The following is a 26,626-nucleotide window of genomic DNA, read 5'->3' on the forward strand; positions in this document are numbered from 1 at the left end:
TTGTGTGAGATATGTGCGGATTCTGGAAATGTTCTTTAGATGTATGTAACATGATTTAGATATAGAGTCAATGTGGGGAACAAAGGATAGGCGTGAATCAAGGATTACACCTAGGCAGCGAGCTTGTGGGGTGGGATTTATGGTCATGTTATCAACAGAGATAGAAATGTCAGGTATGCTCTTGTTGGCGGGTGGGAATATTATTAACTCTGTTTTAGAAAGATTAAGTTTGAGTTGACGAGAGGCCATCCAAGATGAAATGGCAGAAAGACAGTCAGTTACACGGGACAACACAGATGTCGAGATATCAGGAGAGGATAGATAGATTTGGGTATCATCCGCATAGAGATGATACTGAAAGCCAAAGGAACTTATTAGATTTCCAAGAGAAGCGGTATAGATAGAGAACAGCAGAGGACCTAGCACCGAGCCTTGTGGTACTCCAACTGATAGGGGAAGCGGAGCAGAGGTGGCTCCAGAGAAATTAACAGTGAAAGAGCGATTAGAGAGGTAAGATGAGAACCAGGATAGAACTGTGTCTTGAAGACCTAGGGATTGCAGTGTTTGTATGAGAAGAGAGTGGTCAACGGTGTCAAATGCAGCCGAGAGATCAAGGAGAATTAGGAGAGAGTAATGGCGTTCAGCCTTAGCAGTGATCAGATCATTAACAACCTTGGTCAGCACAGTCTCTGTGGAGTGTTGAGAACGAAAGCCTGACTGAAGAGGATCCAACAGGTTGTTTGCGGAAAGAAAGCGTGTGAGGCGAGTGTAGGCAAGTCTCTCTAGAAGCTTGGAGGGGCAAGGGAGCTGAGAGATGGGACGGTAATTTGAGAGAGAGTTTGGGTCGGAGTTTTGTTTTTTTAGAATAGGAGTAATCACTGCATGCTTGTATAGTGATGGAAAGATGCCAGTAGAGAGTGAGAGATTACAGATTTGAGTTAGAGGTGAAATGAGCACAGAAGACAGGGATCTACCAATTTGCGAGGGAATAGGATCAAGAGGACAGGAGGTAGAGTAGGAAGATAAGAAGAGCGTAGAAATTTCCTCTTCATTTGTGGGGTCAAATGAAGAAAGTGTGTCAGAGGGTAGTGGGAAGGAAATGAGCTGATGGCTTGTTGAGGAAGAGGATACCATTTCTAGTCTGATCTTGTCAATCTTGTCCTTGAAGTAGGTAGCAAGATCCTGAGCACTGATAGTAGATGGAGGGTTCGGGGTGGGAGGATTGAGAAGATGATTAAATGTATTGAAAAGGCGTTTGGGGTTAGAAGCCTGAGCATAGATAAGAGATTGAAAGTATGTTTGTTTTGCAGTGTCCAGAGCATTTCGATAGGAGTAAATCGTGCCATAAGTTCTGTAATCTATGGCAAACTGCCTTTATCTCCTGCAAATCACTGTATTCCTCTCCATCAGCTGGTATAGAGAGTGGAGAATCCTGTTTGTTACGCTGCCCATGTGCGCTGCAATATTTCAGGCTCCACTATGTAGATGACAGGTGCCCTCAAAGGGCCACAACATGTTAGTAGTTGCTACCATAGCTGCAAGATCATATGTGCAGTTTATTTTGCTCTTGTTTATATACTTTGTTATTAAAAGCTATTCATTGTAATTCAGTAAGAATTTTTTTCTATTTCATTTTTTTTATTTTTTCTGAAATGTGAGTTGGGACATTGTTTTTGCCCTAGTGGTGAGGTAACCTTGTTTTCTTTTCTACATTCGCACTGAATTAATGCATTTTCTTCACTAGGTGGCAGCAGTGTGTCACAGTACAAGGGATTTATCGTCCTCCTTGAACTAAGCTATATCTCTTTCCTAAATGTAATTCCATAGAAAAGGTTGAAGTGGAAGTAGAAAGTTTTTTTTCATTTGTTCTTAGGCCAGGTAGAAGCCACATTAAGATCACATTCAACTGGTTGCATAGGTAGTTAATTCATTATTAGAGTGACCTTGTCTTAAAAGAAAACGATTACGTTTGCATATGAAACGCATACATGTACACACTAATTTTGGGTGACCTTTCTTGTGAGCTGTAAATACTGTCTACAGTCTCCACTTTGCAAACTGGTCGATGTAAAATGATATGCTTTTGATTTGTTACTAACGTAGGGGCAACCGATTTCTGAGTTTGCTAAAAGATCATTACATGTTTCAAATAGTAGAGGACCCAACTAGGAACCGGACTATACTGGACCTAGTAATAACAAATAATGTAGACATAATATCAAATATTCAAGTAAGGGAGCACTTGGGAAACAGTGATCAGAATATGGTCTCATTTGAAATTACTTTCCAGTAGCAACAGTATAAGGGGTCACCTAGGACTTTAAACTTTAGAAAGGCAAATTTTAATATGCTAAAGGAGTCTATAAAATGCATAAACTAGGACACAGTTTTTGACGGAAAAAATATAGAAGAAAAGTGGGTTGTTGGAAAAATACACATATAAGTTCATTCATATGTAAAAGTCTAAACCAATGTGGCTAAATAAAAAGGTAAGGAAAGAAATGGAAAGGAAGAAGCGTGATTTTAAATTGTCTGAAGGGACTGAGGAGTCCTTCCGTATCTACAAGGAATGTAATAAAACATGCTCAAAGGAAATCAGATTAAATTAGAAAATTGAAAACAAGTTGCAAAAGAAAGTAAGACAAACACTAAAAAGTTTTTTTACGTATATAAATGGCAAAAGGATTAAAAAAGACAATATAGGACCTCCTAAGAAGTTAGATGGGTGGATTGATTAATGATCATAAGGAAAAAAACAGAGGTATTAAACACTTTCTTTTCTTCAGTATTTGCTAGAGAGGAATAAATGGTAGGAATAATACATACAAATGGAAATGAAACCATACCATTAATTAATACTTGGATGACAGAGGAAGAAGTGCAAAGGCGACTGAATATAATTAATAGAAATAATTCTCCAGGTCCATATGGCATACACCCAAGAGTTCTTGTGGAGCTAAACTCAGAAATAACTAGACCACTATTCTTAATTTTCATAGATTCAATGTCATCTGGCTCAGAACCAAGGGATTGGTGAATAGCCAATGTGGTGCCATTGTTTAAAAAGGGAATGAGCTCATATTGAGAATTATAGACCTGTAAGCCTGACATCAATAGTGGGTAAACTACTGGAAGATATATTAAGGGATAGTATTCAGGATTACTTGATGCGCAATAAGATTATTAGTGGGAATCAGCATGAATTTGTGAGGGATAGGTCATGTCGGAGTAATCTAATTAGTTTCTACAAGAGGTTAGTGGGAACTTATATCAAGGTAGTACAGTAGATGTGGTCTACTGGGTCTAGGAAACAACATTTGTACTTGATTCGAAAACTGGTTGGAGAACAGGGAACAGAGAGTTGTGATAAATGGAACACTTCTAATTGGTCTAAAGTTTTAAGTAGTGTACCTCAAGGTTCTGTGCTGGTCCTTTTTAAGTTATTTATTAATAATCTTGGTGATGGTTTAAAGAGCAAAGTTTCTATTTTTGCAGATGACACCAAACTGCAAGATAATGAAATCAGAAGAAGATGTAGTTTCTCTGCAGAGGGACTTAAGTAAACTGCAGGATTGGGCTGCCAAATGGAATATCATCATCACCATTTATTTATATAGCGTCACTGATTCCGCAGCGCTGTACAGAGAACTCGCATCAGTCCCTGCCCCATTGGAACTTACAGTCTAAATTCCCTAACATACACACAGACAGACACAGAGAGAGAGAGACTAGGATCAATTTTGATAGCAGCCAATTAACCTACCAGTATGTTTTTGGAGTGTGGGAGGAAATTGGAGCACCTGAGGAAGCCCACACAAACGCTGGGAGAACATACAAACTCCACACAGATAAGGCCATGGTCAGGAATTGAACTTCTGACCCCAGCGCTGTGAGGTTTAACATAGATAAATGTAAGGTTATGCAATTAGGGATGAAAAACAAGGACGGAATCTTTAAATTAAATAGGAAAATCTAAAATGGTAAAGGATTTGGGAGTGCTCGTAGACAGTAAACTTAGCAATAGTGCTTCATGTCAAGCAGCAGCTGCAAGGGTCATTAAAGTGTTGGCATGCATAAAAAGGGGCATAGATGCAAGGAAAGACCGTGTAGTTTTATTATTTTCTTTATACTTTAGTAGGACATTGAGAGCATAGCTGCGTAAATGAGTTGGGGTCTTAGAGGGGTGTATATATAAAATATATTTATTTTACTATTATTGGTGCAGTATTCCTGCTTGCTGAAGCTTGAAGCTATTTCCCCATTTATAACGTGTAGGTGAGCAAGCGATAAGATGTTTAACTACAGATTTGTTAATGTTCTGATTTGTACTACAGCATAGGGTTTGAATGATAACTTGTTTCCTTATAAGGTTACAATATTCTGGGATCTGGCATTACTGCTTAAAGTTCCCTTCAACTATCTGTTCTCGTGGTTTGTTAGCTGTGGGTTTGCTATAAATCGTATTTGTATGCGCCTCTTCTTGTGGCATGATTTCCCATGTTCTGTTATAAGACAGACATACTTAGAAATATTTAGTACATTCTGAGACAATATATCACTGCTTTTATACACAATTATTTGCTTTATTATATTGCAACATTTTAAACTGCAAGAAAGGGTAGCCTGACATCTGAAATGAATATCCATCTCTAAAATGGCCCAAAATGTGCATGTTCATTGGATCACAAAAGTCCATCTAAAGCGCAGAGAATTGTGGGTGTGGGGGGGGTTGAACAAACTCCAAGGAGTATATTTACTAAACTGTGGGTTTGAAAAAGTGGAGCTGTTGCAATCAATCAGATTCTAGCTGTCCTTTTATAGAATGTACTAAATAAATAACTAGAATCTGACTGGTTGCTATAGTCAACATCTCCACTTTTTCAAACCTGCAGTTGAGTAAATATGCCCCCAAATGTCTTTGTGTGTGTTTGTTTTTCTTTGGCTTGTTTTGTTGTGGATCCAAATTATAGAGACTTACAAAGAAAATAAACTAAGCACATGTGGACCATAGACCATTGTGTTTTTGACACATTGTGGTTTTTAAGTGCTTTGATAGAATGCATAAAAAGCCATAAAAACCCTTTACTGCGTTATTTACCTTTGTGCGCTGGGGTATCCTGTGACTACAGCATGCTCCTAAGTGCTAGTCAGGTACAGCACTTAGAACTCATTGTTGATGGGCTTTGGTGCGGACACCAAGACAGATCTACTTGGCTGTTGTACTGAACTGGGTCTGCTACATTTGATGTATGAGGAGCTTCACTAATGTCACTGTGTCTGAGTAAACTGATGACTTGTGAAACCAGCTCATGGACAAATCACTTGTGGAACCAGCAATGGGCCTCCAGTACAGGCGGTTATTTTAGTCACTTGAAGAGCATATTTAGCACAGCATGAGGTATGTAAATGCACAACTCCCAATATGGACAAACCATATTCCAGATTCATAAGATTCAATAGCAATATATTAAATATAATGCATGTTCTGGCCTTGCCAACACGGAGCTCTTTTGTTGTAGAACTACAAGTCCTAGCATGCTGTGCCAGCCATTCCTGCTGGACCTTCTAGTTCAACAACAGCTGGAGAGTCACAGATACCTATCCCTGGAATATAAATATACATGTATTTTATACGTCCCTCAGTTGTGTACTATTACATTGCCCATGTCTGTGTGTCTGTATGCCTCAGCTCACAGATGTAGCTCTGCTCTTGGCCTGACCCGTATCCTTTTGTTGCTGCCACCACATTTTCCTGGATAAAGTATATTTGGCATGTGCTGAGTCTTTGGTTGAATAGTTGAGAGAGGTCACCTCAGAACATGTACATTCAGTCCATTTATATTGATCCCATCTGGAAAAGAGATCTGCTATTCCTGGTGGGTGATGGGTAGCAAAGAATATTTTGTTCTTCAGTCTGATATACAAAATGAATTTGGGTATATTACGACATACCTAGAATCCTAAGTCTTTAATGTTACTGACAACTATTACCCTGCATGCATTTCCACAGCTGGATTTTTTTTTTGGGTGGAAATGGGCTACATTGTAATTATTTTTCAGAATGATCCCAGGTTCTATCTTTTATAATCCTTTTTCAAGACTTTTTAAACCTATTTTAAATTCTTCTATTGTATAATATACTAGACTTGTTTTTCAGTTTACAATGTCTATTTGGTGCCTACTGATTAAAATTGTACTTAACCATTGTGACAAAATATAAAAAAATCACCTTTCGCTTTTGTCCAAAAATCACATAGGAAGCTGAGCGATAACTATCTACCCCTGCAACACTGTCCTGGAATGTTAAGAGTTATTTACCACTTTGCCTGGACAGTCTACATCTGCTGGCTCATACATGTACAATAAAAACTAATCCCAGATTTTGGCTCTCGGTTCCACCAACTAAAGAAAAAGAAAAAAGTTACAATATTAATTATTAACTTATACAAAATGTTTTTCTTGCTTGAATTAAATTATTATACAATTTAAAAAGTCTATCTATAAATAATTACAATTGCTTTTCTTTTTTTTATTTAAATGCTTCTCTTCTGGTAATGCCATTCTCAGATGGCTTTTCCAGAACAGGTATGGCTGCAGTACAGGTACCACTGTAATGCTTGATTAATAGTGCCAACATTAGCAAACTGGCTTTTGATAAATATGCCCCGTAGTTTTTTAATGTTTTAAGGGCAGCAATACTGAAATATTTATATTTTCTTCAGCTAATGTCAGATCATTCATCTGGCTTTACTGCTTTCGCTTGGGGGAGTACTTGCCAAACTTTCTGTTTGATCACCATCACTATTTACAGGTAATGGGGACGGCCATGGAGATGAGCTTAACCCCAAACAATGCCAACCTCTACTTGGGCGACCTTGAGACTACCCGTGTTTGGGGTGGAGCGTATGGGGCGAACCTCGTCCTTTATGGCCAGTACATAGATTTATTTATTATATGGAGAGGTGGGAGGCATGGGCACAACAATTTGTTCATTTTCTTAACACATAATTATAATCTTAAATTTACACATAAATATCAAACCTCCACTGAATTCCGTTATCTGTCCCTGTCAGCTGTGGGTTCAACTATTGTAACATCCACTTATCGTAAAGAAGTAGATTCTTATTATCCTGCACATTATCATAAATGAAAACAAAATATTACTAAAGGGCAATTTATGCGGCTTTGCCGCAATTGTTCTACTGAGTTACGATTTGTAGAGCAAGCGGAAGGAATGGCGTCCAATTTTTTGGATCCTAGTTATCCATATAAACTAGTTAAGGAAGCATATGATGAAGTTATTTAGCTAAATAGGGGTGCTCTTTTGACCTCTAAATAAGAGAAAAAAAGATTTACAAGGGAATACAAATGATTAGAGTATTAGTAATACCAAACATGTTAATAAGAATTTTGAATGGTCCTTCATTTCCAAATTTAATAAGTCCTCATGGCGGCCATTAAATGAATTATTTGTGCGAATTATCCAAATTTGAATCAGGATCCTTCATTGGGTGTGTTACTGCCCAAGGATCTGGTAGTTGTTTTCAAAAAGGCAATTAACTTAAAAAGTTTTTTGGCCCATAGTTTTTTTGAAGACAAAAGTAGATGCATCAAAAACTTTGTCGACTACTGGAGGCCATAACAACATAAATGTTGATAGTATAGGGTGGCTTCCATCAATCCTAAAAGGTTGTTTTAAATGCGGTGGGATCTGTTGTTGTATAACATGTGGATATATTAGTAATAAAGTATATACTATCACCACACCATCTGGTGATAAAGATTTGAGATTATTAATTGGGTTTATTATCAGGAAGACTCAAGTTATCTTTTTATATCGTTGGGAAGTTTCTTAATCTTGTGTAAGACAATATTATTACAGCTGCTGACAACTAACAGCATACTGCTGTGCGTCTGACAATTATCTTTTATAGAGCCCTCCCACATCTAGAGTGAGTTATCGAAGTGATCAACGGAGTCCATCTATTTGGAGAATCATCGTAGAGAACTCCCCATAGAGGTGCCAGCTTGCCTTGCGAGTTATTTAAATTTTTAGAGCCGACTTCACACATGCTGTAAGTAGTTGGAGGATTTGCCGGGACACCATTTGTTTGGGGAGGTACTATTAATGTACAGGAGGTTATCAGTTTAAAGGACTTTCTTATTGTGAGTACTTTGACAGGATGAACCGCCTATGCCACCCTGTCTGTTGTGTTGGGGACCAGCTGGGCTTGCCTTGCCACCCCCCCTTTTCTTTATCCTGAATGCACCCGTCCTGTCACAGTAGAGGAGCCTGTTGTCTCCACTAGGCTCCTTTGCAGAGGCCTAGAACTGGTTCATTTTGGGTAATTTTTGCTGCTAGTGTACCCCCTCGATGGGTACCTGGACTGGTACCCCTGACGTCTTCCTTTAGATCAGGGTTGCTGTGGATTGTTCCTTCTAGCCTATCACGCTGGCCAGAGCTACAAGGTAGCGGGCAGAGCATTTGTACTGGAATGTTGGGTCCCAACCTTGTAAGTCACAGGAATCGCCGCAGGTAAGTAGGCATCACAACAGGATCTTGAAGCAGTGGTGTTTTATTTGCTCAAGTAGTAATAATAAGGACATTTACAGCCACTAGTTTAAGATACTAGGGATGTCCAGAAGTACAGATGGTATGATACTTACATGGTCAAACAGTGCTTTTTTTATACAGTTTTGGACACAGCCTGGCAGGGGGGTTACACTACCCCCTGATCCTAGATGGCTCCGCCACGTCTGAAATATTACATCAGACCTCAGGATGTAAAATCTTACAGACTACGAGTCAACGCGACTTAAGCTTTAGAAAAATTTTACATCAATCACTTGATTTCCTGCGTCCTGTCTTAGATAGATAGGAAACCTAACGAGTTTTATTGCCCCCCCTGTGCCTTCGGGCTAAGGGATGTGCTGGACACTGAGATGAAAAGGTCTAATTAACATGAGAATTACCTGCCTTCACACAGTAACAGAAAACACATTTCCTCCCCTGGCATATGCCTGTGGCCTCAAATCAGCACATTGCTAATACAGAAATATAACACAGTATCAAAATCAGCACATTTGCAATGATATAAATTGGCACCTGCGCCACTAATTAAAATTTCTACAATAAATTATTTCTATGTGATCCAGCCACAAGTACATATATTTACTTCAAAGGAGCACTCTTATTGTCTCAACTACCGCTCATTAGATACTGATTATGTGTTCTGATTACATCGGTTAGCAAGTGGAAATTTGTGTGTTTCCTAAGCGAAACATACTGTTTAAATTATACTATTGGCTACATGTTATATACCAGCTTTTTTTGACTCGTTTCCATCTGTCGTGATGGGAATATTTGCATCTATATTTCTATGGAATAACATCGCCACATGTTTTACATGTTGTGATAATTTTTCACATTTAATATTCGTAATTGCATTTGTTGTTCTTATATTGTTTTCAGCGATTTAACGTAATTCAGTTATGCATTTATTCATGCTTGATTAGCAGTTATTGCAACACTTGAGCTCAATTGTTATAGTTGCATTTTATTTATTTTTTTATTGTGTATTTAGGGTTTAATAATTATTGGGGGTTTTTTTTTTTGTTCTTTTTTCATTTTCCGGTACAATAGTTCCTGTGCACACCACTTTTTTCTGTGTGCAGGTAGGACACCACCTGTTTAAAAAGCCTAGCAGTAATGGTGTTGAAAATTCTAATTGTATTCATGTTGCGTGCAGGGACATCTGCCTTTTAGGTGACTTGTGGGGTTCTGTGGATTTGCGATTTTGTGCTGCTGTGCTGGTATGGTATTGTTCCACCAATCTTACCTAGGGACAGCTGTCCCTCCGGCTGTGCCCCATTTGCTTTCATCACCGTCGCTACCATCGGCTGCCTGCTACTGGCTCTGCGTGATAATTGAGGGTTCTGCCTGCTGAACCCTCTCTCCTTTTCAAAGATAATGTTCTAGATAAAAAGCTTAATGGATGGAGTGAGCAAAACAGAAGTGGAAGTTGCTCAATAAATTTTATAGGTTCATAGCAGATGCTTAAAAGGGTGGGGTTATCCTGAAAGGAACAAACAGAGAAATTTCACCGCACTCTGCTATAACCAGCAAAAGAGCTGCTATTTCTACTTGTATGTAAAAATGCAGACTCTCGGTTGCACACATTTGCAAATGTATGGAAAGCCACCCACCCCGTCAAGGCGCTTCTGCTAATAGGGTGGTCCTAATTCTTACTAGGATTATCCAGTCTCCTGCTTGGAGAGTCACGCTAGATGGAGTAAGCATCAGGCCCCTTTTTCTCGCTTAGTGGCTTAGTGGCATTTTGGAAGTTTAATCCCTTTTGGCTGACCCTGATGGGGAATGGCCTACATTTGATGGTCTAAGGGTTTTTTCTCTGATAAAGTCTACGCTACCCAACTGCTGATTCAGTGTGTTGCATTCAAGGGCTATTTATGCTAATTACTAGAGTGGTCTGAAGTAAACAACATTCTAAAAAGCAGGAAGTAGATTTGGAACAATGGCGCTGGATGCTTGATCGAAAGTATCTGCTGCTGCGCTTTGAGGTAGCAGGAGAGCAATGGCTTCTGGTGCAAAAGGAATGAATGGATTATCACTTAGAGAAAACTAAACGCATACGTCTGTTCTATCCTAAGAAGCATGTTTTAATATGTGGAGGCAGACGGAACAGGCAGCTTATTTAGCCAAGACAGAAAACTAATATTAATATTCCATATAGCAGGTTAAAAATTAGGGATTATTCTAGATTTTGTTGATGTGTTTTACAAGTATTGTGAAACTTTCTATGTCTCACAGACACCCTACTCTAAAGTGGAATTGAGTAGTTAGTTTGGGTGTATATAAATGGGTACATATCTTTTTCTTTTGCTCTGGATAGGGGCCCTCTCTCACCTTTCGTTTGCAATGGCTTTTGAGCCACTCGCCTGTATAATTAGAACTCATCCTGGCATAGTCTTGAGGTGAGGCAGTTTAAACACTTGGGTATAAGCTTTACAAATGAAATGTTTAGGTATATACAACTTAATGTGCAACCAGAAATTTAATATTTTAAACTTAGACAAGGGTATGTTTTTGCAAACATGATACCTGTGTCAGGTGAAATAAGCCTAATTAAAATGATAGTCCAACCCAAAATTCTTTATGTATTGCAGCAGTCCCCAACTAGTTTCTCATTAAATCGACCACTATATTTCTAGTTTGGTCTAGATGGATAAAAAGCCTAGGATTAGATTAAACACAAGTTCAAGAGCGAAGGATTCTGCTGACTTGGCACTTTCTGATTTTAAGATACATTGTTATGCTACCCAATTGACGCATATGCAGCAATGGGGTCTTGGATTTGAGAGTCAGGGGCTTCATTACATTTTGGCTAAACAGGAGGTGTATGGTCATTCTCCATTACAGGCTTTGCTATAGGAGAAGAGATCGGGTCATAGGACACCTGGCGTTGAGCAAGCCAAAATAATTTGGGACTTGGTGCATAAAATTCTTGGAATTGTTGGCCTCAATCAATCCTGATACCCCCTTATGGCGTTCTTCTATTTTGTCAGTGGTGGATGAGCCTGATTGATTGTGCCATGATAATTATACTATGCTAATACTCTTAAATCCTTTGTGGAGCTTAGGGTGGAATTTAATGTCCCCAATGTGATGTTCTTCAGGTATTTACAGCTTCATCCTATCTTGGCTGCTAAGTTTAAATTTCATTCTCTAGCCATAAGTAAAGGCCCTGGTAAGACACTTCTGTATTATTTGCCCGCAGGGAAACAAATCTCTTTCTTTGTATTCTTCTTTATTGGTAGAATTAAATAGGGATGCTCTGATGGGCCATAGAGCTAAGTGGTAGCCAGAATTAAGAAATGTACAGGATAAGAAATGGGACATTATATTGTGTAGCTATGATGAGTCTACTTTATCCATTAGATTTCAACAAATTCATTTTTATACTATTCATAGAGCAGACCTTACCCTTGTAAGGATGGTTCAGTATGAATGAGTCCACGTTGCCTTAAATGTCGATATATATGCCATTTTCCTTCTGGCACATGCTTTGGGAGAGCCCTTTGATGCAAACATTATGGAAAACAGTCACAAGGTGCATTGCTGGAACCTGTATTCTATCCCATTTGTAGTTCAGGGTCTTTGTTTGCTTCATTTATCCTTAAAGGATTTTGTAAATAGAACAACTAGGCATTATTAAATAAATATATTAATGCTGGCTAAAGTAGGTATAGCCTGAACCTGGATGGCCAATACAACCTCCCTTCATCAAGTAGCAGATTGGATAATCCTAGTAAGCAAGACGGTTGGACATGAAAAGTTTGTGTTTTCTAGTAGAGACCGTAATCTTAAATTCTAGCAAATATGGTGGATTCACTGTGTGGATATACCATCTGATCCACATGTGCCCAACATTATATACTACTATATGTACTTGATTGTTCATATTTATTTATGTATTTCTTTTTTTAAATGTGTTATGCTGGAAATTGAGTTGGCAGGGTATATTTCATGTGTATGTGCATACTATTTTTATGTTTGATGTATTAGTTATATATACTTTGTGCGCATGGGGTATCTCCTCTGATTGTATAACTATAATATTAATAGATGAATGTTCTATGTAGCTGTTTTGTGTGGAGGTGGAAACTAATAGAATAAACTTAATTGAAAAGACTTTCCAAAAAAAGATTTAAAATGAAGACAAAAGTGCTTTCCAGAGTTGAAGGTAAGATTGTAGAGAGACACAAATCTGGTGAAAGATCATTGTAAAGGCTTTGGACATCATTTGGAGTTCAGCACAGTCCATTGTACAAAAATGGGAGTAGTTTGAAACTACAGTCACTAAGCCTGGATTTGACAATCCTGCTAGACTTAGCTCCCAGACAAAAGGGCACTTATCAGAGAAGCTACTGCGAAGCCAACGTAGTTCAACAGTCTTCAATGCTTTTCATAGATGGGACCTTTCATAGAAGGAGCACTGGCTGAAACAAATCATTACCTTGCGTTCAATGAGTTTTCTAAATGCCATCTAGAAGATACTGCAGAGATGTGACAAAGTCTTGTAGTCTGACAGGACCTGCATGCTGGGTGTCACAAGAACTGCTACCCACACTAACAGCTAATAATAACAATGATGCCTAGAGCTGGCCACCAATGGGACGATACTACTCAACCAGGGGATTGAGGCAACAGATTTTTATTTATCTTGGATACACATGTGAGCGGCCATTTCAGCAGGAATTGCAGCTATTTTCATGCACACTACAATATTGCAGAGCATAGGGACACATTAAGGCATTTATAACACAGAGAGGGAGCTGTACAGTAAACTGATTTTTCTTGATAATTATATGTGTATTAGTAGCTTTACAATACAATTACTGTAAATTTTCAGAAATTGTGGTGTATTATTTACCTCTGTAATATGCGTTTTATTATGAATTAATGTTCATGAGTGTCTTTAGCTGCTCTTTAAGAGATTGTTGTTCCTGTACCATTCCATACGTAACTATGGCATGTTCATGTTTCAAAGCAGTCTTTTTTTTTTTTTTTTTTTTTTTCTAATTTGAATTTGGTATCTATAAAGGAGAATATAGTTGTCTGAGTTGCTCTATAAAATCAGGCCTTATTGAGTGTCCAGTATCCTTGGTGAACCATTCACGTGTACTCTTGTAATTAAAAGATGTGTCTTATGAAAGTCTGACTTTCAGGTAACCTAGGTAGCTGGATACAATTAAGAAATGGTAAGTGAAATTTATTTACTTAGGAATCAGGACAGAAAATGGGGGCGAAAAGTCAGTGGGATACATTAATCCACCACTAAAAGTGCATATCGGACATTCCTGGCTTCCTGTGCATTAAGAACCCAAGTTTATCCTTTGTTGGAATGTTTAGGAGACTCCCGAATTTTTAGAAGTTCTCAGAGACTCCTGGGAGAGCAGAGGAAACTCCCTCATCCTGCACACTTCCCTGGCGAAGTGAGGGCGGGGCGTTAATGACGTAATTCACAGTAAGTTGCGTCACCTCCCCCCGCTATATTATATTGTGAATAGTGGGGGGTCGGGCGATTCGCTTGGCCACACCCCCTGGACTCAGCTCAAGGATCTTCCCTCTGAGATCTCAGAGGGGACGATCAAAGTGTTGACAAGTATGGTTTAGTCTTCGTGGTGGTACTTATTAGTAGACATGTGAATTGTTAACTTCACAATTACTGTGCAGCAGCAGTTCCCTTAATTGGTCTTGATTGATTTAGTATAAATTTTGGAAGGAAAGCGGCTCATGGAAACATTTCTCCATCTGCTATCCTGTAATGTCTTGCTTAACAAAATGATCACAAAATGCTATGCAAGTTGTTTATTAAAGATTGTTAAGCATTTAATTTGGCTACCATTAAAATAAACAGAAGCCTAGTAGAACTAACACTTAGCAACTTTTCATAAACATCACTCTCAAGCAGTTGAACTTGCATACTTGCGGGTGTCGAAAAACAACTTTTGTTGGAGTGTAGGTAATTTGACCTCCCTTCAGGGGGAATTTTAATTCACTGTATCATAGTGTGCTGTGTATTATTATTATTAATTTTTATTTATAAGGCGCCACTAGGTATCCGTGGCGCCGTACAGGGACATACAGAAACGCGATACAGGGTGAGACAGCACGGTACAGTTAACAAAAAGCACAGTAACTCAGAAGCTCAAAGTACAGCTAGATGAAAGGTGAGAGCCCCCAGCGGTGAAGCTAGAGGGGCAGAAGGGCAGGAGGACCTCACGGAGGAGACAAGGAGCTGGAGAGCAGAGTTAAGGTGGTGGAGAACAGGAGGAGAGGAGGCCCTGCTCGAAGGAGCGTACAATCTAAGGGGAGGGTAGGACGGACAGAGACACAAGGGTGTACTTTATATTGTACTTTGACAGGAGTTCTGTATGAAACTGTGATTATTATTATTTTTTTAAATAACTAACATTTTATTAATGGCATCAAATTTGTACAAACATGTAGCATAGTGTTGATGTCTGTCTGTTTTTTGGTAAAAATAAAAAGCAGAGGGGGCTGGAGTTAGGACGGAGAAGGAACAAGGGGAGTGGAGATCAGTGGAAAATGAAGTATGTAAAATATATTTCAGCAAGGAGTAGGGGAGAGTTAAAAGTGAGGAGGGACAGGTGTTGTTAAACTGGGTCTATGTTATGAAACTTTATTATATTTTACCAAGTATTAATGTGTGTGAACTCTGGTAACCTCAACATTGATGCAACATGAAGTAAAGCCAATGTGTGTCAGAATGTGTGTGTGTGTATTCACTTACATATTTTTTGCATCCTGTTGGACCAATATAGCAACATATGGTACTATAGCGTTATATGCTTGGCTGGAGAATGGTGGCTATATTATGTGCTGCTAGTTTGGGATGTGTATTGTGCTGGTGAGTGTTAGTAGAGTGTGGGTAAGGTGGATCCTGGGTCAGATTTTGCACCAGGACCATCTCGATACAACTGTGCATGAAGATTTCCTCTAGAACAGTGCTGTTTAATGGATTGCCGCATTGCTGGGACATACATGGTGACAGATCAGACCCCACAGACACACAGTATAGCTAAAAAGCAAATTGCATTTGGTACACCGTGAAAATGGCTAAACAAAGTGTGCTAGGGTGAGTATGCCCTATGAGTGTGGAGAACCTGCAGTGTCATCCAGTGCATTTGTGGGGCTTCTGTTCAATGGAATCACTGGTGGTTTAAGCTAATGAAATCATGTGGCTTCTATTTGCGAAAGTAACCGGTATATTTACTAATAGAACTGATTGTTGCTGTGATAAGAGAGTGGAGCTGGATATAGGAACAGCACTGTCCAACGTGTTGCAGACCACCATTTAGACATAGCTGTTGTATAAGATATCTAGCAATGGTGATTTCCGTGTAAGCGGGACAGAATGTAAGAGGAGTAAAGTAGCAGATTCTTCACTGGTCAGATTGCTACTCTTAAATAAGTAATTACTAGTGATTTATAAATGAGAGATTTGTTCTGTGACTTAGTGTTCCAGAAAGGAGTCTACATCTATTTTTGTTTTCTTATAGCATTCTGCTCACTAAAAAGTGAATGTTACAATATTATTATAACGTAAATTTTAGTTCATGATGAGCTCCTAGAAAGAATGACTTTATTGTTCTACCATCGGTGGTGTTTATTAACCGGTACAAGTTTAAGAAACACCTTTTGTCTTCACAGTGTAGTTTGAAAGCACATAAGAAATGGCAATGGTTTCCTGAATCCAACCGGTTTCCTTTGGTTGATTAATTTGTGGTTTGCAAAAACATTATGAAATGTAATAAAAATTGCACACGGGAAGAAGCATGTTGAAACGCAGTAGAATTGCTGAAGTACAATTTTCAGTAATATTTAGTAAGGCAACTTCCACTAACGGACAAACTGTTAAAGAACCCTAAAATAGATATAATTGCATTGTTCAGTGTTACTCTGACTTTTCAACATATTTCTGTTAATAACATGTAAATAGCAAGTAAAACCACCATATAATATTAATAGGTCTTAAACATTGTGTATTACCAAGCTATGGTATTAGTAGTATACTTATAAATAGTATTTATACTTATAACTGGTGGCTAAGTGGTTAGCACTTCTGCCTTACTGCACTGGGGTCATGAGTTCAATTCCTGACCATGGCCTTATCTGTGAGGAGTTTGTATGTTCTCCCCGTGTTTGCGTCGATTTCCTTCAGGTGCTCCGGTTTCCTCCCACACTCCAAAAACATACTAGTAGGTTAATTGGCTGCTAACAAATTGACCCTAGTCTGTGTGTATCTGTGTGTTAGGGAATTTAGACTGTAAGCCCCAATGGGGCAGGGACTGATGGGAGTGTGTTCTCTGTATGGAATTAGAGGTGCTGTATAAATAAATGATGATAAATAAAATGTCCTTTATGCTCACTTCTCTGTAGCAAGATGCTTAGTTAGAAGGGAGATGTTTCTTTTACATGGCAGACAATAGGTCATTGTGTGATAGTGTGATAGCCAGCCACTTGCTGCAAGAACTAAAGCTGGGTACACACTACACGGTTTTCGTCCAATAATCGGCTCAATCAGCCGACATACGACCACTCGTTCAAAAGTCGGGTCAGTGTGTGCAGTGACACGATGGTCGAAAGTCTGCCCAAATGGACGATTGTTGCCAGATTTGGTTGGTCGTACCGTTTAATATTTTCGTTCCAATCTCGTTTCCGTTGTGTAGTGTGCATAAGTTTCCGACCGATCCACAACAGTGAGTACGCAATTACAGTCATTGCTCATGACAACATGGCTGTAAAAGTCGCTAAAGGGACGTCCGCTCTTCCCTTTATCATCCTTAACAAGGCTAGTGTGTATGCAGTCCATGGACCGAGCGATCGGACCATCGGTCGCATGTAAAATTGCTCGGCATATAAAGTTGGTCGAAATTTCTGTAGTGTGTACCCAGCTTAAGATGATGGGCCCCCAACACTGTCTGTCACAGTCCTAGATTCTAAAACACCAGGTACCCCTTCATTTCACTCGGAAGTCACCCTGGTTTTATCACTTGAGCTAACTGTGATTATCTGTGTGAAATTGATGAACACTGTGCTACCAGTTTAACCCTTTGTAATATTAGAATACATTCATTGGTTTTGTATATTAAGGACATGCTAGAAGCAGAAGTGTAGCCACCCACTATCCCAGTGGATCCCAAACTTTCTCATTTCAAGGCACCCTTAGGGTCTCCTTAAATTTCTCAGCTGCCCTGTCTGATCAGAGCAAGTCAAACAGATTTTTTATGAAATATCTGTAATGTAAGCAACGTTGTTGGTGTAAGTTCCTGTTCATATGTCTTATTTCAAAGTGGTCATTGATCCCTATGGTTATTCTATTCAGATGTAAATGATGCTCCATGATGTTATGTTTGTATTACACTGGAGAGACTATATCTTTTTACACTAAAGGAATAAATGAGTTAAACCGATTTTTAATTTTTTTTTTTTCACATTTTGACATATTATTACTTTAAACACTTTATATTTCACCTCTCCTCTAAGGTTATACTAACAACAGTTGTAGCTTATTAGCTGTTTATCACATATATGCAGAGATGCTTGAAACAGCAGCTCCCTGACCCAACCTTATGCTTAACAACTACAAAATATATATTCTAATCCTAGCCAGAGCCCTTGCACACCACTTCACTGCACTTAATTTGTTCTGTAGGACTTACCATACCATAAAACTAGTGTGTATGAAGTAGATCACACTGTACAACAGTGATAGTAGTTGACTTATTCTCAGTTAAAACATTGTTAAATAATCCTTTGTTTCGTTGTTAAATAAACCTTGTAGTGGGCAAAACACACTGGTAAAAAGGTTTAAAAATAATAGTTACAACAGGAACACAAAATAATCTTTGATAATATTTTTAGGATACAATATTTACAAAACAAATAAAAAAGATTATAGGACAATACCACTTTCATCTATGAATACACATAATATGTACTAAGAACATGTGTCCTTTTCATTAAAAGAATCGCCTACCAATGTAGTTATGGACACATGGCCAAAGATCGATGGCATCCGTTGTTAAATCAGACATTTGTTTTTGGAGTTCTTTGCTTACATTTTATTCTGTATGCAATTCAGTGGATCTGAGATGAAAGGATGCCTTGTTCTGTATATTGCTTTATTTAGTATATATTTTGACATATTTTTGTTATTAGTAAAGATTATTTTGTATTATTGTATCTTTGCATTGTGCACCCTTTATACATGAGGTCACTTACCTAGGTAGCTTTCCCAGCCAGTAGATGTAGCTGGACATCCACCCCTTAAGGCTGATAACCCGCCGGTGTTGTGTTATATGCCGATGACCCTGCACATCAAACACTGTCACATTGAGCTTGCGATGAGGAGAGCAGTCATTGTAGAACCCTTTTTGCCTGACCTCCTTGTGACAAATTTGTGGGGTTCAAATGTGGACAACCATTTTTAAAGAAGAACTCCCCTAAATATAGACATTTTGTTTTACATGGAGATGAATTTGATAAATAAAGAAAGAAAACAAAGAAATTCTAACCTTGCAAACACCTGGTTTCCTTATAACTGTAACTCTCTCCCACCAATCTCCTCTATCTTGTTACCAACTGGCCTATTTAAAAAAGGCCTCACGAGCGCTGAAGCCCCTCGCCTGTAAACTTTCTATTCATGCAAATAGAAAGCAATTGGTATGTGCGCTTGGGTTTTGCATCAATATCTCCCTTTAAGTTCTGTTAGTTTGGAGCATAGGAGCTCATGGAAACAATGATTTTGCATGGAGTTCTTTTTAGACCATTGCTATTTTATTTTTATTTTTATTGGGTTTAAAATGTAAATCTCTATATACAGCAATAGACCTGTTTTACAGAGTAGAAACATTCTCATGAAACTCAATTAATGTGTGCTTGGCATTATCGGGTTAATGATTTCTCAATGGATCCCTCAGGTGAAGATAAAGCACATTTTATTTTCCTTGCAAGTGATTTTTCAATATAAAGTTTCTTTTTTGTCTACTAAAACCCATCTAAGGTAAATGTGCTGGACAAATGCCCTTCTCCCCACCCTGAGAAACACACTATACTAGAATGTCAAAGGACTAGTTCATTGGGAAACTTTTATTATTGTCATTCCTTTCAGTTGGCTTGTAATTGAATTTCCTTGATGGAAAATATTTGGCAGACTCGCTGAAAATATTTAACTAAAGAAAATCCTGTCCACTTTGGCAAAGAACAGGCTTGGTTTGGTACATTTCCACTACTGTGCACAACAAAAGATTTCATCCCGAGGCTGTCAGACCAAGATCTAATAGGCAAGCTGCTCTATTATAAAAGTCCTTCCAACAACAAACACATTTTGTATTAAAATTTCCATCTTTGCTCCCTGTTGTCAGTCTGCGTGATGAGGTAAACAGAGGCTGTAGTTTCTTAGACGCTTGTCCTGAAGACAGTGTGTGGACTAACAGAAGGATTGTCAGCTTCCGACTTATCGACAACCTCAACGGGTCCCCATACTCGAGTAATCTTCTCAATAGCATTATCATCATCATTTATTTATATAGCGCCACTAACTCCGCAGCGCTGTACAGAGAACTCATTCACATCAGTCCCTGCCCCACTGGGGTTTACAGTCTAAATTTATTAATATAGACACATACACACACACACACACACACACACACACACACACACACACACACACACACACACACACACACACACACACACACACACACGGAGATACTAGGGTCAATTTTGAAAGCAGCCAATTAACCTACTAGTATGTTTTTGGAGTGTGGGAGGAAACCGGAGCACCCGGAGGAAACCCACGTAAGCACAGGGAGAACATACAAATAATGCAATAATAAAAAAAAGCTCTGATCTCAGTGTTCCACAAGTAAGATTTTTTTTTTTATTTTTTTTTTAAAGCCCATCATCTTAATATTTAACACCGTATTGCAGCTCTCGGCTATTTCTTCTCTATATAGCTCTTTATTTTATGCATATTTTTAAGCGCTATATGATCTTTACATTTTGTTTCATTATTTCTAGTATAGGAAGACTTATTATTACAGAGACAGAGTTATTAATCTGCAGTTATAAATGACAGATTTAAAAGCATGCATACCTCTGTACTTCTTATCTAACTCCCAAATCCTATTACATTACTCACTATCAAACTGCCCTACCTCTGTCAGCTCCATATCAGCATCAGCCAGCGCCACTAATTCCGCAGCGCTGTACAGAGAACTCGCTCACATCAGTCCCTGCCCTATTGGAGCTTACAGTCTAAATTCCCTAACATATATACATACATACATACATACAGACGGAGACAGACAGACTAGGGTCAATTTGTTAGCAGCCAATTAACCTACCACTATGTTTGGAGTGTGGGAGGAAACCGGAGTACCTGGAGAAAACCCACGCAAACACGGGGAGAACATACGAACTCCTTACAGATAAGGCCATGGTCGGGAATTGAACTCATGACCCCAGTGCTGTAAGGCGCTATATATGAACTCTCTCTTACCCCTCTCCCCTCCCAATTCATTTAATTCAGCCACACCTGTCTTGCTTTTATACTGCTTACTTTAAAAAAATCAGAAAACCTTAATTAATAGAATCCAAAGTCATAATTTCTGTCAGATTTTCATAGGAGAGAGGATTTACAGATACAGGCAGTGCCTTAACTAGACATTTTAGTGCCCTGCCCTCCCATCTAAGTGGAAGTGACATTTGCCGAGTGGGTGTAGCCAACCTAATGTGGGGGTGTGGTTGGCACTTTACTGAAAAATTTTGTTACACATATTTGCAAATGCATGAATATATATATATATACATATATATTATGGCACTGGGTTAAATACCAGTGACACCACATGTCAAACACAGTGGTTAACTAGTATTTGCACTTGTGGTCTGTGGGTTCCATAATAGTCCATGCATTTACTCCAGAACGCACATGCGTTCCATTGCTTTTGATGCCGGGAATGAATTGTTGCTGTGGTGGAAGTTGCCGAGATTAGAGCTGTGGTCTGCCTAGGCACAGGGGCAGGTATCTGGCAGCTGCGCCCCGTTGGGCTTGCGCCCTGGGCGACGACACCGCACGCACCTGCCTAGTTACGGCTCTGGATGTTACAGAACAATGGAGAAAAACAGAATTTGTCATCCTTTCAGCAGACAGGAAGGGTCAAGCTGCCTCTTCACAGACCATTGCTAACTTGATTATAAAGGTTATTGATCTGTCCTGCAAGGCCTTCAAAAAAGATTCTCCTTAAGAAATTAAAGCCCATGTGACTATGGGAGTCAATGGCTTTGTGAGCAGCATTTGCAAATGTTTCTCCCATGACAGTTTGTAAGGCAGCGCTAGCTGGACTTCTAAGAACACCTTTATCATGTACAAGGTGGATGTGGAAGCTCCAGTATACTCTATTTTGAGAAATAAAGCTTCGAATCCGTGTCATTAATAAACATTTTATTTTCCACTTACCCACTTTTTAACGGTCAGCTAGCTATATGCCCTATATATGCTGCCATGATGAATACCAGGAAAATGGAAACTTGTGAGCAGAATAATGACTGTATATTTTCTTTTCCTGGTGTAAATATGTTAAAGTACAAACCAAATTATTGATATTAGAAGACAGATGGAAAATCAAAGGACATTGTCTCATGAGAGAACTTAATCATAAAGGCACTGACAGAAGCCAACACAGGATATTTTATAGGGGAGAATACACGATTTTTAGAGGGGTGGAAATCAACTTTCCCTTTCACCAAAACAATCTGAATCATATTTTATGTATATAATCTGCTAAATTCTACATTTACTATCAGTAGCGAGCATTATAGACAGATCCTCTATAAGGAAGTCAGTGCAACTTCATATTTTGCTCCGTAAATCCTGTCTGGAGGGGAGATCCCAGGCACATACAGCCCCCTCCACTACCCTCAGTTTCCTATCACTGATCCATAACAAACATCTGCAAAGTCACAACCTTGCCGTGCGGGATATAGAGAGGGCACATTGGTAAGTTGTATCCGGGAGGTTACAATTCATTCCCGGGATCAGAAGCAGCGAAACGCAAACTTGCCTTCCAAATGCCGAAATTCCTGCTTTCGGTGCACTGCACTGCTTCTGATGCCGGGAATGAATTGTTGCCTGTAGGGGAAGCTGGCAAGTTTAGAGCTGTGGTTCGCTTGGGCACAGAGGCAGGTATCGCCCGCACCTGCAGAGAGTTCACACTAATTTAAAAATAGATCACTCTCCTAACTTTATACCAGCTGCTCCCTTGCTTTTATGCCCTATCCATTCCTGTTTTGTTATGTGCCTCATTTACCTTTTCTGTCTAGCACCCAACAATACCAATTTATTCTGCTCTGGTCATTAAATTAGTGCATTAGACTTGGCAACTGCTGGTGACCAGAACTTGTTTCAGCTGGCACTTGTACACACCACAGGACGAAGTTGATAATGTGTGCAGTATGCTGGAGGGTTGTACTATATACATTCTGGGTGCATGCAGTCTTTACAATAATATTAAGCTGCAGTTACAGCTGTGAGTATTTGGGTAACTTTCTATTAGCTTTGCACATATGGACACTGTAATCTACAGCCATTCTTATTTGCAATATTGCAAAGTTTCATCAGGTTGGATAGTGGCCATTGATGAACAGCAGTTTTCAAATAATTTAATTATCTAAGAGCTTATGGTCTAGGCATTGACTGAGCCAGTCCAGGACATAGATTTATTGCACTTAAGTCACTCTAATATGGCTTTTACTGTATGTTTAAAGTTATTTTCTTGCTGGACTGCAGCAGGTGTTCCTTCAGCCTGTGCTACTGACTCATAGAGCTTTATTTTGGGTTATTATGCTGCCAATCCATTGCCGGATAACAAATTGAATGCTGTTTTACAATAATAGCAAAGGCTGATGGCAGCTCCAGGATTCCATAGTGAGTATACTAGGCACTAGAGGATGGGGTCTGTATTGTACACTAGAAACCAGAGAATGTGGTCTGTTTTTTGCACATGCCACCAGTGAATGGGATCTCTATTGTATGCTTGCCACCAGAGAACAGGGTCTGTACTGTTCACTAGTGACCAGAGAATGGGGTCTGTATTGTAGGCTAGCCAGCAGAGACTGGGTTTATAGTAGAAATGGGGGCTGCTGTATTGGACTTTCTGATACAAAAGTCATACATTCAACATGTCATGATGTGATTTAGATTCAAGAAACTAATTTATTAAATTTAAAAACAGGGTATTTTTAAATTTTGCCTTTCCTGTCTATTTTCAAAATGTATTGCCACACATGGATGCTTCAGTTTATCTCAACTAAACGCTTCGTTAAATACAGCATTCACGAGGTGCACTACACCATTATAGCTGTGTGAGCGATATAAGAAGTAAATATTTTTATGATCAGTTTGCAGGATATGGAATATCATGTGTTTCCTCATATCATCTTTGCCTCTTGCATGTAATACAAAGTATAAACAAGGGCTACTCAGTCATGGTGTGTATCTTCAGGACAGTTTAAAAAATTGGCCCTGGGTCCACCACCTCATTGTAATTCTACATCAAGTTGAACCCTGGACCTAATGCAAGTCTAACCATAACATAAGCTCAAGATCTAAGACTGATCTTGCTCTTGCAAGTTCTGTAAATGTAATAACCCCTCACACAGTCTGACATGCGCCAGTGGAAACATTTCTGCCCTAAAGAAAACCTTGATATGTCTGATCTTTGGAATGCAGTTCAAGTTTCCTACAAATGTAGTGTTTTTTTATTTTATTTTTTTTAAAAAAAAATGTGGTTATCCACTATGAGTTTTGCTCTGTCCCCCCAATGCATGAAAGCGACTTCTGCTGTCTTTGTTAGAATGATGACAAGACTTGTTGATGTGGCTTCTACACATTCTATCCGGTTTATTAATCCTTTTGTCTCTTTTCAGTCAATTGTGTCTGCAGATATGGATATAAATCAGATTGATGCTTTTCTGACTGCACAGACTAAAAAGCAAGGAGGAATCACTGCAGAGCAGTCTCTGGTCATCGCAAAATTTTGGAAAAACCACAAGAAGAAAATTCGGGAAAGTGTGATCAGCCACACCAGATGGGAAAACACTCTTAAGAGCCTGAAGTGGAGGATAGATCTAAAATCGCAGTCCAGGCACACAGATCAAGTAAACAGTTCTGCTGCCATTGTAGAGATGGAGATTGGAACAAATGACGAGGTAAGGCACACCTGTCCTTATCAGTGTTTTGCACACAAAAACCTTTCGGAAGCAGATGGTGTGAGTCATTATTAGATTGTACATCTTGTTTTCATCTTGTCTGTTTTGAGACAGTGCACATGCCTTATAGTATGTAACAGGTCTGTTTGGCTATGTGTGCTAGCCATGCTGTTTGTTTCACTTTGATTCTTTGTCAGTCAATGCTTTGTGGTTTAGATAATGATTTTTATAGAATAAACATCTAGGTGTTTTGCGTATGCTGACGTCTTTGTGCCACAGGAAACTTTAAAAATTTTCGTGATGCATGTAGAAACTTGCACTTTATTATATGCCATGTGGGTGAACTGACTCATGCTCAGGATAAAATACGTTTAAAGGAACACTGAACCTTAAAATGAAAATGTGAAATTGAGGATAACTGCTATTTTGTGTTAAATGTAAACACTTATAAAACACAGTTATATCCAGTATAGTCTTCCCTTTAATAATTATAGACATATATCAATTTCAGATAGTGTCTTTACTTGCTGTTCAAAGAACTAGTTATTTGTATACAGTTTACTGGTTACAATGATTTCAGGAAGATCAACAGTAGGGGTTACACCCTAATCATAATAACCAGAACACAGACTGATCATTGTGGGACTCATTTGTTTTAGTCTAGAGGGCTAAAAAAAATCAAACAAAACCATTGTGACCCTGTTTTATCAATCACGATGAGTGTCAGCCCTGAAAACCACATAGCAATCCAGGGGCCATGGATATCTCATTGAAGAAATGGGCAGTAGAGACTGTGGACATAGACACAGCATCTAATGTTAAATCAATGATGTAATAAGTCAGTATTGATATTATACAGGTTCCTTTGTGCTTCTTCATCCAGTTCTAGAGCACAGTATATGCTCCCTCTTTGGTGCCCCTGTACCTCTGGTAGTTAGGGGTCCTGATACCTTCTAGTGGGAAGACCTCATGGCTTCCTGTGCCTGCACTGATACTTTATTTATTTACATTTATTGATATAGCGACAGTATATTATGTTTAAAGGCGCTTAGAGTGGGAGATAGACGGATGGAGTGAGGGAGGTCGTTCCATTAAAGGGGGGCTGCACGGGAGAAGTCCTGGATTCTGGAGTGGGAAGAGGTGACCAGAGTGAAGGAGAGGCGACAGTCATTGGCCGAGCGCAGGGAGCGGGCAGGAGTGTGAATGGAGAGGAGGTTAGAGATTTAGGGGGCAGTAGACTGGGAGAGTGTTTTGTACGTGGGGGTCAGGAGTTTGAAAAGTATTCTGTAGGGGATGGGGAGCCAGTGTAGGGCAAGGCAGAGGGGTGATGTGGAGGAGGAGCAGCGAGAGAGGAAGATGAGTCTTGCAGCAGCATTGAGAATAGAGTGGAGGGGGAGGACAGTAAGGAGGAGGTTACAATAATCGAGGCGGGAGATAATGAGTGCGTGGTTGATAGTTTTGGTACTATCCTGAGAGAGGAAAGGCCAGATGCAGCCAATGTTGCAAAGTTGGAAGGGACAGGTTTGGACAAGGGATTAAATGTGGGGAGCAAAAGAGAGAGAGGAGTCGAAGGTAACGCCCAGGCAGCGGAGTCGGGTGACAGAGGAGATGGTGGTGGTGTTAACACTAATAGAGAGGTCATGGTGGGAGGGAAGCCTGGATGGAGGAAAGACGAGTTCAGTTTTAGAGATGTTAATTTTGAGAGAGCGCGAGGACATCCAGGAGGAGATGGTAGAGAGGCAGTCGGATACATGAGAGGAGGGTGGAGGAAAGATCGGGCGAGGAGATGTAGAGTTGGATGTCGTC

The 26,626-nt window shown here is 39.3% G+C and overlaps 1 protein-coding gene across 3 annotated transcripts in view; it reads left to right on the top strand.

Moving 5' to 3' along the window:
- The window catches only part of COMMD1 (copper metabolism domain containing 1), a 116,959-nt gene that overhangs the window by 9,403 nt on the left and 80,930 nt on the right, over positions 1-26,626 (top strand). For all 3 annotated transcript variants that reach the window (XM_075203876.1, XM_075203878.1, XM_075203877.1), the window contains one exon: positions 24,539-24,820. In XM_075203876.1, coding sequence (XP_075059977.1) covers positions 24,539-24,820 — 282 coding nt within the window. The remainder of the gene's footprint in view (positions 1-24,538; positions 24,821-26,626) is intronic.

This window comes from Mixophyes fleayi, chromosome 3 (genome assembly GCF_038048845.1).
Source record: "Mixophyes fleayi isolate aMixFle1 chromosome 3, aMixFle1.hap1, whole genome shotgun sequence".
Taxonomy (NCBI): Eukaryota; Metazoa; Chordata; class Amphibia; order Anura; family Limnodynastidae; genus Mixophyes; species Mixophyes fleayi.